This window comes from Eublepharis macularius, chromosome 16 (genome assembly GCF_028583425.1).
Source record: "Eublepharis macularius isolate TG4126 chromosome 16, MPM_Emac_v1.0, whole genome shotgun sequence".
In the NCBI taxonomy this organism is placed as follows: domain Eukaryota; kingdom Metazoa; phylum Chordata; class Lepidosauria; order Squamata; family Eublepharidae; genus Eublepharis; species Eublepharis macularius.
In genome coordinates this window covers 36733633-36748198 of record NC_072805.1, presented here as the reverse complement: position 1 = coordinate 36748198, position 14566 = coordinate 36733633, and the positions used below count along the sequence as shown (strand labels likewise).

The 14566-nt window shown below is 42.2% G+C and overlaps 1 protein-coding gene across 1 annotated transcript in view; it reads left to right on the top strand.

Annotated features, from left to right (window-relative positions):
- The window catches only part of ITFG1 (integrin alpha FG-GAP repeat containing 1), a 136092-nt gene that overhangs the window by 54331 nt on the left and 67195 nt on the right, over positions 1-14566 (top strand). Inside the window, exons 9-10 of the mRNA XM_055000558.1 lie at positions 5112-5206; positions 8146-8312. Of these exons, the coding sequence (XP_054856533.1) occupies positions 5112-5206; positions 8146-8312 (262 nt within the window). The remainder of the gene's footprint in view (positions 1-5111; positions 5207-8145; positions 8313-14566) is intronic.

The window sequence follows — 14566 nt, the reverse complement described above, 5'->3', positions numbered from 1 at the left end:
ATCATTATGCATGTTGTCAGCCTGAGAATTCCCTGTTTACAAGAATCCAATTTAAATTTGAAGTTCATCTCATCTTGAAATGATCTCTGCAAGATATGCTACATCCTTTGCAGTTGTGTACTTTGTGGGATTCACAACAATGATGATCTACTGCTTGCAAATGCAAAAACTCAGAGAAAAGCTTTGTTTTCTGTTTCGTTACCAGTGATTGTATCCTTATTGCAAGTATAATTTTTCAAGGTCAGATTCAAACCTTTAAGATGCTGTGTAACACAACTCCACAACCATCCCAATTAATGCAAGGGGAAGAAATTATTCTATTTCTGAAATGACATGAGGAAGTAGACACATGGGTTTACAGTCTAAGCCCATTTACCTTGCCCCAAATGCTTGTACCCTAGCTGTTGTTTCAGATTGATTCAGAATTAAGGGATTTGGACTTGTTTATTTTCCTTAAGATTGTAGGTATCCAGCGGTGTGTTTGTTAAGAAGCATAAAGACTGAGGAATTAATTTCAGAATTATATTTTTACTATCTTGCATTCAGATCTCATGGGAAGAAGTATCATCCCCATTTTGAATTGACACAAACAACACATTTTAGATAAAATGAAGAGCCAGATGTACAGAGAAAAAATACTGTCTTCAGCTTTGTGTACTTTCTTACTGCCCCCCTATTTACTGGGGGGTGGCCACAGCTTTCTGGCTGGTGTCTCTATTTTGTCTGTCTTTAGAAGAATACCCTTTTAAAAAATAACTTAACAGAAGTATCTTGTGACACCTTAAATTAATTATGGTTTATCTTTGTCAGTCTTTAAAGTGGCCCAAGGTTCTTGTATTGCTTTGGCTGCAGCAGATAAAACATAGCTGGTGTGTTTGCTACCATCCCATCCAGAGAGTAGGCACTGCTGAATGTGTTGGCACTGGGAAGCACACTAGGGCACCTGTAAAATACTGGAGGGCATGAACTACTTTTATTTGGCCGGTACCTGTTCTGAAGTCCTCCCCGCCCCCCGTGTATACATTTGGAAAGCAAACCTGGTTGTGAATTTTTTTAGGGGTTTGCCGTGTGGGTGTTTCCCATCAGTTCTAGCCCAATTTGTCATCTGATTTTTTTTCTCTCTGTCTCTCTCTCACACACATTGCCTTTAGTTTTCACTTTGGAGGCCTTTCTGGTTGTTTTTTTGTTTTTAATTTACCTTTTGGTTCATGGACCCTCTGAAGGCCTCCCCCCCCCCCCCACACACACACACTAACACCTGTACTAGGGCTTAAAATCAGTAGTTGCTTGCCACTGTAAAGTCATATATCTGTATATCTTCACTGTTTTAACGACTATATTGGAGCCAGAATAGATAAATAAGTTTTCAAACAGGCCAATTTCCGACAGCCATAGAACAGCGGTAAGCAATGGAACAGTGTAGACAGAAAAGAAAACAACTGCAGGCCTTCTGAACATGTGCCTCTTTTATGTGTGCACACACCCAGGACTCTTTTTTAGATCCCAGTCTTTTCCTCAGATCACTTCTGCTAAATTATTTGTGATTATTGTCTCTTTCAATTAGCCACGTACGCCAAATTGTTCCAGCTTCACCTACAAGTAATATATTCATTAATAAGTGTGGCAGGGCGATGCACTGATATTTTCGTAAGCTCCAGAAAGTTGATTGAGGCAGAGAGGATGTGTTAATGTAATCCCTTTCCCATCCCTCTCACCTCCTGCTGTGGTATTTACATCCCTAATTAAAAAGGACAAAGCCTTGGGAGGATTTTATTTAAATTGAAAATTAATCCAAATAGAGGCATAAAAGTTATCTCAGTGGGTGGGAAAGCAAGTTGGTGCACGTACCAAAGATTTGGTTGTATTTTGGAGAGAGGGTAAACCAGTGACCCTTTTCGCAAAGCAGACTACCTAAGTATGTAAATAAAGCACAGTCTCCAGAAAGCGACTTCTTAAAAAGTTAGCGGCAGTGAGAGAGCCGTAGTGTTATTAAAGGCCTTTGCAATGGTTTAAAAAACAATCTCTCACGCAGTTATTCATAAATGAGTCAGTTTAAATCTCTCAGGATTAGATTCAATTTGTGCGCAAAAGGAACGAATTTGCAGAAGGGATTTTTGCTGGCTTCTTCTTTATGGCTCCCTGCCCCCCTCCTCTGAAAAAATTGGAAGGCATTCTGGACCAGTACATAATGCAGCGGGGTGAGGGGGGCATTGCAGCAAGAACGGGGAATTTGCAGAAGTCTGCCCTCCTCCAGCTTTGTATGTGCTGGGGCCATGGCTAAACTGTAGAGCATCTGCTCTGCATCCCGAAGGCCCAAGGATCAGTCTCCAGTTAAAAGGATTCAGTGATGGGAAGGACTCAAGACCTTAGAGAGCCTCTGCCAGGCAGAGTAAAGGCAGTGAGTGGCTTGGGAGCCACATGTGGCTCTTTGACATGTCCCTTGTGGCTCTTCTGAGCATGATTGCCCGGTGTGCCACTCGCCCCGTGTTCCAGGAAAGTGAGTGTGGTAGTTGTCTAGTAGAGCTTGCAGTTGCCACCTTGAGACATTGCAGGAACTGGAGGATGGGTAAGCTGCGGGTTAGGGGTGGACATAAAGCGTTGATCCTCTATTAACACCCCCCCCCCAAAAAAAACCCTTTCCCACAGCCTCCATGTTCTCAGGTAGCTCTCAGGAAGAAAGCAAGAAAAGATCAAGCTGTCCACAGTAGAATGGTAGTGGTTTTACTCTCCTTTTTCCAAAGGAGAGTAAGATGCTCTTTCCAGGCACCTTGGCAGTCTTACTGTCTTGCCTATAGCACTGTGCCTCATGAGAAGGCCGACAGGGAAGCCCTTCCCCTCACTTCAGGTACATAAGAGCTGGCTACAGTTCAGTAGTAATGGGGAAAGAGTACCGTATGTGCTCAGAGGTACACTAATGATAAAAAAGTTATGGTTATAATAATAATTGCATATACCGCTCTTCCAGACAGCTTAGTGCGCCATTCAGAGCGCTGAACATAAATCAGTGTTGTTACTATCTCCACAATTCATTTGGGGAGCTGGGGCCGAGAAGAGTGGCTTATCCAAGGCCACCTGCAGACCTCATAGCAGTAGTGGGAGTCAAACCAGCAGAGTGCCAATTTGTAGCCCAACCGCTTCACCGCCATGTTCTACGTCATTGTATGTGGTTTGGTAGGGAGGTCACATGACTTACAGTCGTCATGTGACCCTTTTAATTCTTGGTAAATTTGAATGGAGCCATGGAGTAGTGGCGGCAGTGATGATTTGTCTGCCTTTCAAGATCAAGGCAGATTACACCATGCAAGTGAAAATGCAATATAATCATGAAAGAGCTAGGACATTCACTGAGCAAAGTACACAAAGAGTGAGGACATGTAGTGAAAAAGAGATACAATATGGTATGGTAGCAGAAAATTTGAAAAACAAGAATAAATCCACTGGAATAGACAGTACTGACCAAGCTAGAGAGTGATAGACATTGAAAGACAAACAGATTTACTTAGAGCACCAGGGTTTATTTCTTCAGATACTACTAAATATATTGCCACTCCTGCAACTTATTTTTACTTTCTTGAATCCAGTAACTCCGGAAGGGCATTTACTTTAGCTAGAAGTTTAGCTGCCGTTCTGGAAGGAAAGTTTAAAGCAGTCCCTTACTCTCTTAGGCTTTGCTCCTGTCCAGGGCTTTTTTTCTGGGAAAAGAGGTGGTGGAACTCAGTGGGTTGCCCTAGGAGAAAATGGTCACATGGCTGGTGGCCCCGCCCCCTGATCTCCAGACAGAGGGGAGTTTAGATTGCCCTCCATGCCACTGGAGCAGCGCAGAGGGCAATCTAAACTCCCCTCTGGAGATCAGGGGGCGGGACCACCAACCATGTGACCATTTTCAAGAGGTTCCGGAACTCCGTTCCACCGTGTTCCAGCTGAAAAAAAGCCCTGCTCCTGTCCCCTAAGAGAAATTGACTCAATGGAGCACATCTTTTTCAACTGCCCAAGTCACAGTAAAATTAAAGCGGATACCATCAGTCCGTTAGTAGAAAGATTCCCTGGAAGTTCAAATAAAATCAAACTTAATTATCTTTTGTCTGGCCGGAATCACCAGCCAACACGTCAAGTGGCAAGATTCTGTGCCCAGGTCTACAAGCAACACAAATCGCATAAGGCAGACTGAATGTATTTTAACCTTTTAAACAACTAATTTATGATGATTTTATTTTTCTTTTACTCTTATATTTATGTATTGCTCTTCTCCTGTATCCAGTCTTAACTGTTTTTAAACTATGGTTGTTGTGGGTTTTCCGGGCTGTATTGCCGTGGTCTTGGCATTGTAGTTCCTGACGTTTCGCCAGCAGCTGTGGCTGGCATCTTCAGAGGTGTAGCACCAAAAGACAGAGATCTCTCAGTCTAAGTGAGAGACTCAGACTGAGAGATCTCTGTCTTTTGGTGCTACACCTCTGAAGATGCCAGCCACAGCTGCTGGCGAAACGTCAGGAACTACAATGCCAAGACCACGGCAGTACAGCCCGGAAAACCCACAACAACCATCGTTCTCCGGCCGTGAAAGCCTTCGACAATACATGTTTTTAAACTGATTTGCAAATGGTTTTATATGTGCTGGTCGCAGACTGTAATAATAAACCTAAACCTGACCAAGCTAGACCGGTGGCCTGGCTCCAGGGTTCACACGCAGAGCAAAAGTTTGCTTACAGATGGAGAAACAGTTCGCTCCAGTTCCATGTTCCCTCAGTACAATATGACACGTTACTTTTCTGGAGGCACAGTGTCCAAGGAGCTGCAGAAAGGAGCAAAAGTCTCTTCTGTGAACTGCTCCGTTTGCAAAAGACTTGAATTCAACCCATATGAATAACCTTCAGCATTTAAAAGGGGTGGAGAGTAATCCCCTGTCAATGAGATGATCCGAAAAGCTAGATAACAGGTTGGCAGTGTTGCAGATTATACAGTGTGTATCTTTTTAATTACCTCCACACATTCTTTCATTTACATTTTATCAAAATATACTGTCTTCCTGTGAGCATGCATTCTCCCCCCCCCCCGCCCCGATGATAAAAAGTGCGCCTATGCAGAATTAATTTTTTATCCTCTTGTTCTGCCAGATGGTGATGGACAGACTGAGCACTTACTGCCAGCCTGTGATGATGAAGCCTGCCAAAAGAGTGTCATCTACCTATCTAAGCCGCGATCGGGCGAAGTAAGTCGACTTTCCAACTGCAAAGATCCCAAAATGTGTGCCTAGTTGGGTAGATTAGGTTTAAGGCCTGCTTGCCCTTAAAAGGATATCACTTTGGGCTACTTGGCAATTTGTGGCAGTCACATTTGCAGCATTTGCAGCATTAAATTCTCTGTGTGAATGTGGAATACATGTTGGGTACAGCCGGTAGACGCATACTGAAGAGTTGTAACCAATCACAGCCACAGCCTGGGTGCTCGTACCCTTTTCCCCCCTGAAAAAATGATGATTGGTGGATTTGTTTTTACACTAGAGAATGCAGATCTACAGTACACTGAAAATACAGGCCTGGATACCACAGTAAATCTTCAGCAGTAGTGATGGCATTTCCGTTAGCAGAACTGGCCTGGCTTGCTTTCCACTGTAGCTCGAAATGCAGTTCCTGAGGGATAAAATGGAGGATAGGAGAATGATTCCGTAAACTGTTTCGCATCCCGGTTGGGGAGAAAGATCGGAGTACAGTTACCTTAATAAATAAAATATACGGGGCAGTTTGGGGGTCTACAGTGGAACACGGAAATCAGCAGAAATCCCCCTCTGCTGTTAGTTGGAAATCTACCCCTGGATCCAGGCGGCACATAGAGAATCTTTTCTATAGGCATATAACCATTTCAATACATTTCAAGTATCTACGGTTTAACAAGGAAGCGGTCTCATTTCCGGCGATACCTTCTGCACAGTAACAACATAGAGTAAATAAAATATTAAGACAAACTGTCTCAAAGGTGAGGCTTGATTATTGTTGTTTACAAAATCTGCATGTTTTTGCATGAATATTAAAACGCCCCTTCTGAAGGAAACAAAAGAGTATTTTAGTTTAGATGCTGCACAAATACGTGACAGTGGGTGCAGTTTAAAGGGAAGATTTTCCTTTTCTTAGAGGCACAGGAGAGGGACCTCGTTTTGTGATATGGTGCCTGCCACCAATGCTTTTAGCGAGCGCATATATAAAAAACAGTTAACCATATTTTTTTTCAATTAAATCACCTCCTTGATTAATAGGAGGACTGTTTTAATGGCTCAAAAGGGTTTTAATCAATCTGTCTAACTGGTTAATTAATTATTGCAGCCCTGCCACAGAGCGTGGCTGCTCGGAGCCTTCTGAGCTATATCCACAACGGGTAAAGACTTGAGTCTCTGCAGAGCATGCAATTCTTTCTGAATGCCTGAGAATCCCAAACCATTGTTGCATTCTTATTTGTATTCCTAGTAACAGCGCAAGCTGCTGTTTACCAACTGATCGTGCTGCAGGGGGGTCAAAGCTAGCAGAAACAGATCTCAGATTTCTGTCTGACAGCTCCTTTTATGCCTAACGATATTTTAGCAGATGATTTTTTAATCCTTCTTTCTTTTGATCATAACTGCATCCGTGAGATATTTAGAAGCTAGCTACGAATGATATTCCGATTCTCTCTTTGTTCTAATGCATTTTGCAGTGTTAAATTCTTCTGAGTGAAGTAGATTGTATTGAAACAACATCACTCCGGCTCTGCTTTTCTTTGTGTTTGTGCATAAGAGAAAGAGAAAAAGAGATCAGTTATGCTTGGATATTTTCGGCTGAGCAAAAATCAGCCTTAGTGAATTATTTCGATCCGCCCAAATCCCTTAAAACGCTTATTGCTTTTTCTCTGCTCGTCACAGACTTTTCAAAAACCTGGCAGCTCTCTGTGATGCTCAGATCTATAAAACAACAAATGTACAGATTAGGAGGGGGGTGCCAGGACAGGACAGAGGGAGGCGGGAATATGCTGTTGCCTTTGCATTATCTTATTGGCTGTTGAGTGGAGAACTCTCCCAATAGCAGTATTAGTGGAGTCTCTCTTTTCGGCATAGACATGGTGCCAGGTCCCAACAGCAGCCATTTGCCATAATGATCAGGTGTGGGAGTGGCAGCGGAATCTCATAGACAAGCCATGCCTTTGAGATTTACGGATTACAACATTGTGCAGTATTATTCTGCGGTAAAAAGCCAGGCGTGGGAGTCAAGGGAAAGGTGGGAAGCGAAAAAGAGTAAGACCAGATGGGTCACTGAAGAGGATAGCCGCTGCAGAGATCAGCAGGCTACTTGGCTCTGATTCCTCTGCTCTACACAAGACACCTCGGCATGTGTTTGTCAAGTGTAGGGAGATGCAATGTTAGCTGGGAAGCATCATTTAAAAGGAGCCAGCGGAGATTGTTAATTTCATCTTTGTTTCCCAGAAGGCTCTGTCAATTTCACCTCTCCAGTCTAAAACTGTGTGGGATCGCAACCGGAGGGCAGCGAGGAATGGAAATGGGCTGGAGCTGCCTTCCAGAGCCAGACATGGACCTGGAGAGGTTACAGTGGGCTGAACTTTCCCTTCTGGCCTTTCACAGCCCCTTCACACAGCTCCAGTGTGTAGCAAAGCCTTTGCCCTGCCACCGTCTCTGTCTTTTTAAATTACCCTTCCCAACTAACATTGTCTCTTCCGACATGTGTTCTTCACGTGTCAGATGTCTTGTGTAGAGAGACTCTGTATCTCAGTCCATTGCAGCCTTTCTTCAGCCACAGTACCTCTGGATTCCCTGCTGCTCAGCTTCTACATTTCAGAGTCCCCAGTCCTTTTCTATCCCCACAAACCACCTCTTGTCCTCCCTGGGTTACCTCTGCCTGTATTAAATCCCAGCCGAACTAAAAACGTTCCCTTCCTTTACAGAAGTCAGGTGGCAGGCGTTCCGAGAGACTTTCCCCCTCTGAGCATTTAGAAGGTTTGTGAACATCTCGTCACATCGCACCCGCTCAGCCCATTGGTGCCCAGTGAAGCTCCCCTGCCCACAGCACAATACGATAATGATAGGGAGAAAGATCCTGTCCAGTGTCATTAGACACTTGAAGCCAGAAGCTCCTAATCCATTTGCTTTTTTTTCTTTTTTGTCTGCAGTGGTTTCCAGTGTTGCAGGATTTCACATACAAAGGCACTTTGTGGGGCTTTGTTCAGTATAATCCAACTCCGGCTGAATTTTCAGTCCCTATCACCCTTCACATCGGAGATTATAACATGGATGGCTATCCAGATGCACTTGCCATATTGAAAAACACATCAGGAAGGTATAGTTCTGTTGGTAAAAGGGGGGGGAATGTTAGGTCTTCCTCTTGGCATTATTGTTCGTTGTTCTCACCTTGAAATACCATAAATCTCTCTAGGAGGTGAATTGCTTCTTTTTGAGAAGCACCCAGATGCTGCAAGAATTGGATCTGTTTATCAGTGTTAAAGAGACTATCTTTTCTGACACTTAATGGGATGTTACAAGTGGCAGTTTAGGCAGAAAAGAGTATTGAGCAGAGATGGTATGTTTTATCCTCACCGCATGGAACTAAGCAACAAAGAGTTGTGTGTAAGTTGAACAGTCTGATAGTTTTTTTCCCCTCCATCCTAGAATGTCAGCTAGTATACGTAGAAAAACACTGGCAGAAGTGCATTGTCCTCTGTTTGTGTGTGTCCAACAAAGTACTTCTGCAACTGCAACTAGAGATGTAAAATTCCAAAAACCTTGAAACCGGAGTGATTTCTACTCCCAACCCATAGGAAAATGTTTATAGTTTTTGCAAACAGTGGAATATATACAGTAATGTCCTGACAGACTTAAATGTGTAATTTACTGCTGTTAGAATATGAAATATATTATGGATAACTTGGCTCATAAAGGTATGGTGTTTGTCACTTTTATAGCATATTAAAGGTATAAATGCCTTTTTAAAAATTAAAACAAGAGCTGCAAATTTACGAAGTGTTAGCAACAGAGCTGCATGCAGCTGTATCCAGAGATACCCAACTGTAGCTTAATTTTTGCCAGCTGGGAAATTTGGTTGCAGGGGCGATTGAAAATAGAGAATCTATCAGCATAGACTATCTTTGACTATAATTAAAAAAAAAAATTATTGTGAACTGCTTTGGAAGTTCTGAAATTTGAAACGGTGTAGGTATTTAAAAGTAGGGGGGGGAACTAAGGTTTGTTTCTTCATTAGTATGCAGAAATGGAAGAGATGTGCCAGTTCTTGTCCCTCCCACTCTCCCTTGCCCACCATAATTGGAAGAGGGACTCACTTAGATCCAGAAAGCTCCACCCCATCCACAGTGCTAGTTCTGTATGCCCAAGTGAGCTTCCAGTTTACGTTTCTCAAACCCTAGCCTCATGATACTTGGCAAACCATTTTTTTTCAACCCAAAAAGCAGTTTATGCTATGGCATTAGGATCTGGAGAATGTGAAGAATGCAAAATCACTCTGGGTATTTATAAAGTATCTCTTTGGATCCCAGTTATAATCAGCAAAGTGTCAGCTTTCAGTTTATTACAAGGTTTTCAGTATCTGCCAACTAACCTGCACCCTGCAAGCAATAGTTCTACAGTTGAATTTAGTTAAAGATAGAGATCGGCATGAACCGGAAAAAAAAAGAACCGGGCAATTCGTGGTTTGTCACATTGCACGAACCGCGAACTTTCACAAACCTGCCACCACCACCACCCCAGTTCGCAAAACAGTTCATTTCATTAGTGAAAATGTCACATCCAGGTCAGCAAATCGTCACTTCCGGGTCAACGGAAGATCACTTCCGGGCCAGCAGAAGGCCACTTCCAGATCAGCAGAAGGTCTGCAGGAAGTCCATCCCCTGTTGCCTAGGAAACTGATCGGCGCCAGGCTGTCTGCAGTGATGAATCAAAAAACAACCCAAATGAACCAGCCTAAAGTTCGTGGCGGTTCATCAGAAATGGGCTCTGACGAACCACCAGTTTGTGAAACACAAACTGACCTGGTTCGTCACGAACTTTGGTTCGTATTTCGGTTTGTGCCCATCTCTAGTTTAAAACCATTTATTGCTTTTGAACTCAAATTCTGAGATCTCCCTAGTTGCCCTTGGCATCCAGGCTTCCCCCATTCTTCCATGACATCAGAGCCATGGCAGCCACAAGACCTTCTGAATGCACAGCCGCTCAGAGCCTGACAATGGACACAGTCCATAGGTTGTAAACAAGGGACACAAGCATCTGAGCATGATAATGATGTGGCTTAGCCAAAGCCTTCCTTGAAGGCATTTCTGCTTATCTTTCAAAACCCACACAACCTCTGCCTACCTGTTTCTTTTCCTCCCCAGAAATCCAGGAATTATTTTACTGACACCTCCCACCTTTTCCCTTTGCTAGCTGGGAAGGAAGAATTGTGATTCTGCTTATTATAGGTGCTGCTTACACCATCTTTTCCCCTTTATTGTAAACATTGTGACTCACTAGCGGCTGCAGCCTTTTTACCCCCGAGGCTCTCGGTTCCTGGCAGTGGTTACAGCACGCGCTGTCAGTTCCATTTTAGCCCCAGGCAGTTCCTCTCCCCTCAAGCAGTTGTTGACCCATTTCATTTTGATGGATACAATGTTAGATGCATTTTCTGGTAGCTGTCATATGCATTTCTGCTCAGTCTCCAGTCTGTTGCCACCAAAATCCTGCCATCATCCTGACCTACAATTGCTTTCCACCTAGGTCCCCTTGACTTTGAAATGTACAAATACACGGATGTATTATCTTCCAATAATTTATGGCCCAGAGGTGCTGTACCGAACCAAGAATGCATAACGGCCATTGCAACATTTGATATAATTGCATGCAAAATGTTTACGGATAACGAGATCTGAGCTTCATTTATAGCAAGAACTGATGTTTCATCAGAGCAGATGACCCAGTTCTTGAAGCTATCTCGCAAGGTTTCAAAGTAGCACAGAAGGTGAAAATAAATGAATTCAGCAGTTACAGTAGAAATGTTTGTTGTTACAGCCTTTATTTTATGTTTTTACCTTATTTACATCCCACCTTTCTCCTCAATGGGGATCCAAAGTGACTTACTTTATCTTTAACTTGGTTCTCCCAAGTCCTAGCCTGGCACTCTAACCACTACATGCTATTCCTGAGGGTTACTCTAATGATTTCAAGTAAATGTGTGCATGTATCTTTAAATGCTTGGCGTGAGATAGGTGAAGAGTGGGGGTGAAAGAGAGGGATATGATTGGTTGATGACTGAGAGTGTGGGCGGAGTGAAGGCGGTTTAGGCTGAGAGTGGAGAGCAAAGTTTCAGTCAGAGGAAAGCAGGCTAGCTGTGTGCAGCCTGAGTAAATTTAAGCAGTTCTGAGAGAAATGCTGAGACAAGAAAAGAGAGGCAAGCTGTGTGCTGCCTGAGTAACCTTAAGCACGTCTGTGAGAAGTATTGAGTCAGAGAAAGAGGCTAACAGTGTGCGAAGCCTTAGAAGAGATCTGTGTGAATGAGTTTAAATGAAGTAACTTTAAGAACCTAGAACTACTTTTATGAAACCGATACGCTTCTTGACAAAATAAAAGTTTATTTTGTTTTTGTTATATCCCAGAGTAGCTGTCATCGCTATATCCCATTCCTATCCTCAGGGCCACATAGAACCACGAAGGAGCCTGACGCTTAGGCACGTTACCAAAGGGAAAATTTAAATAAAATATCTTGGAATATAATATTCCTGGTGGCAGCAATCTACCCAGAGGGTGTAAGGGAAAGATTAAAGGTAAAATCTACCCAAGAGAAAGTAAGGGTCATAACAGTTACCTTTCCCCAGGAACAGAATTTCAGGGAGCAAAGGGAGAAGGGGAAATGGTGCTCTAGGGTTGCAAATTGTTGTTAGGAAAGAATTCTTTAATGTTACTCAACATTAAAGAATTCTTTCCTTGCACTGTTCGCTGTTCCTTCTTCATTTTGACTTGGTGCGCCTCCCCGCTTCTTTTCCACTGATTACCCGCAAATTGTTGTGCCAACAAAATCCCTAGTATGAATCCAAGCCCTTCATACCTTCTCAAGACGATCCTCTTTCCTCAACAGCTTTCGTCATATTTTGGTGGCCATCGGTTCTTAAACGAGCATACGGTAGCATCATATTGCTCTGCTTACCGCATTGATAGCTTGGAGGAGGGTAATCCTCAAATACCTTGTAATGCTTTGAGAAATCCCTTAGAATCCTCATTTTAAAAGCTCTATAAAAGCAGATTATTTTGGCAGATATGAGATGTAATCCATTAAAAATGGATTTTTTTTTAATATGTGTGCTTGAACCCAAAATCTTGTGCTGTTATTGTAACATTTTATTGACATCTAGGAATTAATAGTAAATTAATATTTCTGAGCTGAGCATTTACAAAAAAAAAGAGCTCTGAAGAACTTTCTTCTTCGTCCTTCATAGAACCAGCTAACATGTGGATAAGTTAATTTATTGGACGCTTACCAGTGAATCCATCTTCTTAATAAGCTTGTCCTTTGGTATCTAGGCATCTACTGTTTTAATCCTCAGGGGGAAATGTTGTGATACTGGGCTGTCTTTGCATTCCTCCTTTCTTTAAGAGAGAATATATGACTTTTGTTTACTTACTTGTATCACTTATAGTCTGGTCCACCATTCTCCCAGAGACTCAAGGCATATTACAAAAATTAAAAATCAACAATACAATAAAAATAAATACAACAAATAAAAAAAACTAACTAGAAAATTTCTACAGAATGGCTTGGACCTAGTATATTCTGAACAAACTAAAAATTCCATTGATGTGCCTTTTGGTTAGGATATCTCTACAAAAATCTAGGCTTTTCCAGAAGACTATTGAAGAAAAGGAGTTTGTTTTTAATGCCCTAATGTGTGGAGCAGTACACACACACACGTATATACAGCTGCTGATTATGAGAAGACAATTTTGGGTGGAAGTTTGTCATATTCAGTGTTCAATAAAATATCAGTTGAAAACTGCTGTTGTAACAAGACACTAATCTCGCATGAGGAGCCAATTTTGTGACAGTCTAACATATTCCATGTTAGCATATTAATTACGAAGCTCATCTGCAAAATGGATAAAAGGAATCTTTAAATCACAACAGACTCGCTGGCCACACTTTATTGAAAGTTTTCACAGCGGTTGACAGTTCCAGATCTACAACGTTTACAAAAATTCCATATGGTAAAGAAGTGCCAAGACCCTTTTCAGCAAATACTTAAAAAGGAAATATTTCCTCCTGTAAACTAGAATTATAAATAATTTATATACATACTGACAGAATCTGAACAGATCATGAATGGCTGAGCCATTTCTTCTCTAGCCTTTCTGATGAAGATAAAAATTTTCTACGTGCATGGCTAGAAGTCAAGAATGTATAACCAATCCAGTGACCGATCATGACTCATGTTGCCTCTTGCTTTCCACCTCTGGCGGACAGAGCATGTTGCCAGGCATTTGTAACCAGGCACCCCTCGATCAAGATGGAAGCCTTGATGTATTTAATTGGTACCTCAGTTTAGAAAGACCACGTATGAAAGGTACATTGATTTATGGGCCACACAGAAATGCATCTTCTTTCTTCCTTTATCAAACATGATGGAAAAGACCTCCTTTTTCAAGAGCGATCCAAATTGAAATAATGTTCTTTTTAAAAAATTAGGCAAAACTATAGCGGCTCTCTGAGAATACACACCATCAACAACTGAAGCTGGAAATACTTAGCTAGCTGCAATCTGCATCAATGGACCTTTTAAATACGAATTTGCAATACTGATGGGATTTGAAGCGCTTCATTTTTAAAGGCATTTTGGCTGCTGTAATAGAGGGAATAAGGAAGATATGCCAAAAGCAGTCTGGGCAGTTGTACTCACTTTTGGCTTCCTGGAAGGATGCCTCTTTTTGCCTTCTAGACAACCATGGTGTTGCCATAATGAGAGTCCTGGAATATGTTGCAATACATATTTTAGTTTTTAAAAATATTATCAATAGAATGCCTGGATAAAGCAACACTGTGGTTCTCCTGGGTGTAGTCACTACAGTGTAGAGCAGATTCTGCTATCAATTCCACTGCCGCGCCCCTCCCCTCCCATGGTCAGTATGAAGTGTCTTCCCACACATTGTTAGAAATGAAAATAATAAGGGTAGCGTTTACCTGTGCAAAGTCTAATTGGGGCTAGCTCTTCCCACATACAATAATAGGGCATAGCTGAGAGTTGACTGCAGATCAATTGAATTGCTTTCAGCAGCCGTCTTTTAATCAGGACACCATGTTTCCTCCAATAACTGCATCAGAACTCCATGGGATGAATCAACCTGACACCTAATTCAAGCCCACCAATTTACTGGGGGCGGGGGACCTTCAGAAATTGCTTCACGACATTAAAAAATTGCATCAACTATTCAACAATTAGCACAATGACATCAAAGAGCTAGTCTCCTTTATATATGATCTTCCGGTCTTAACATACTACATCAAATGAAAATGCTATCTTTTTTGTAGTCATTGATCTTTCTCAATGACCTTCAGTAATGCTG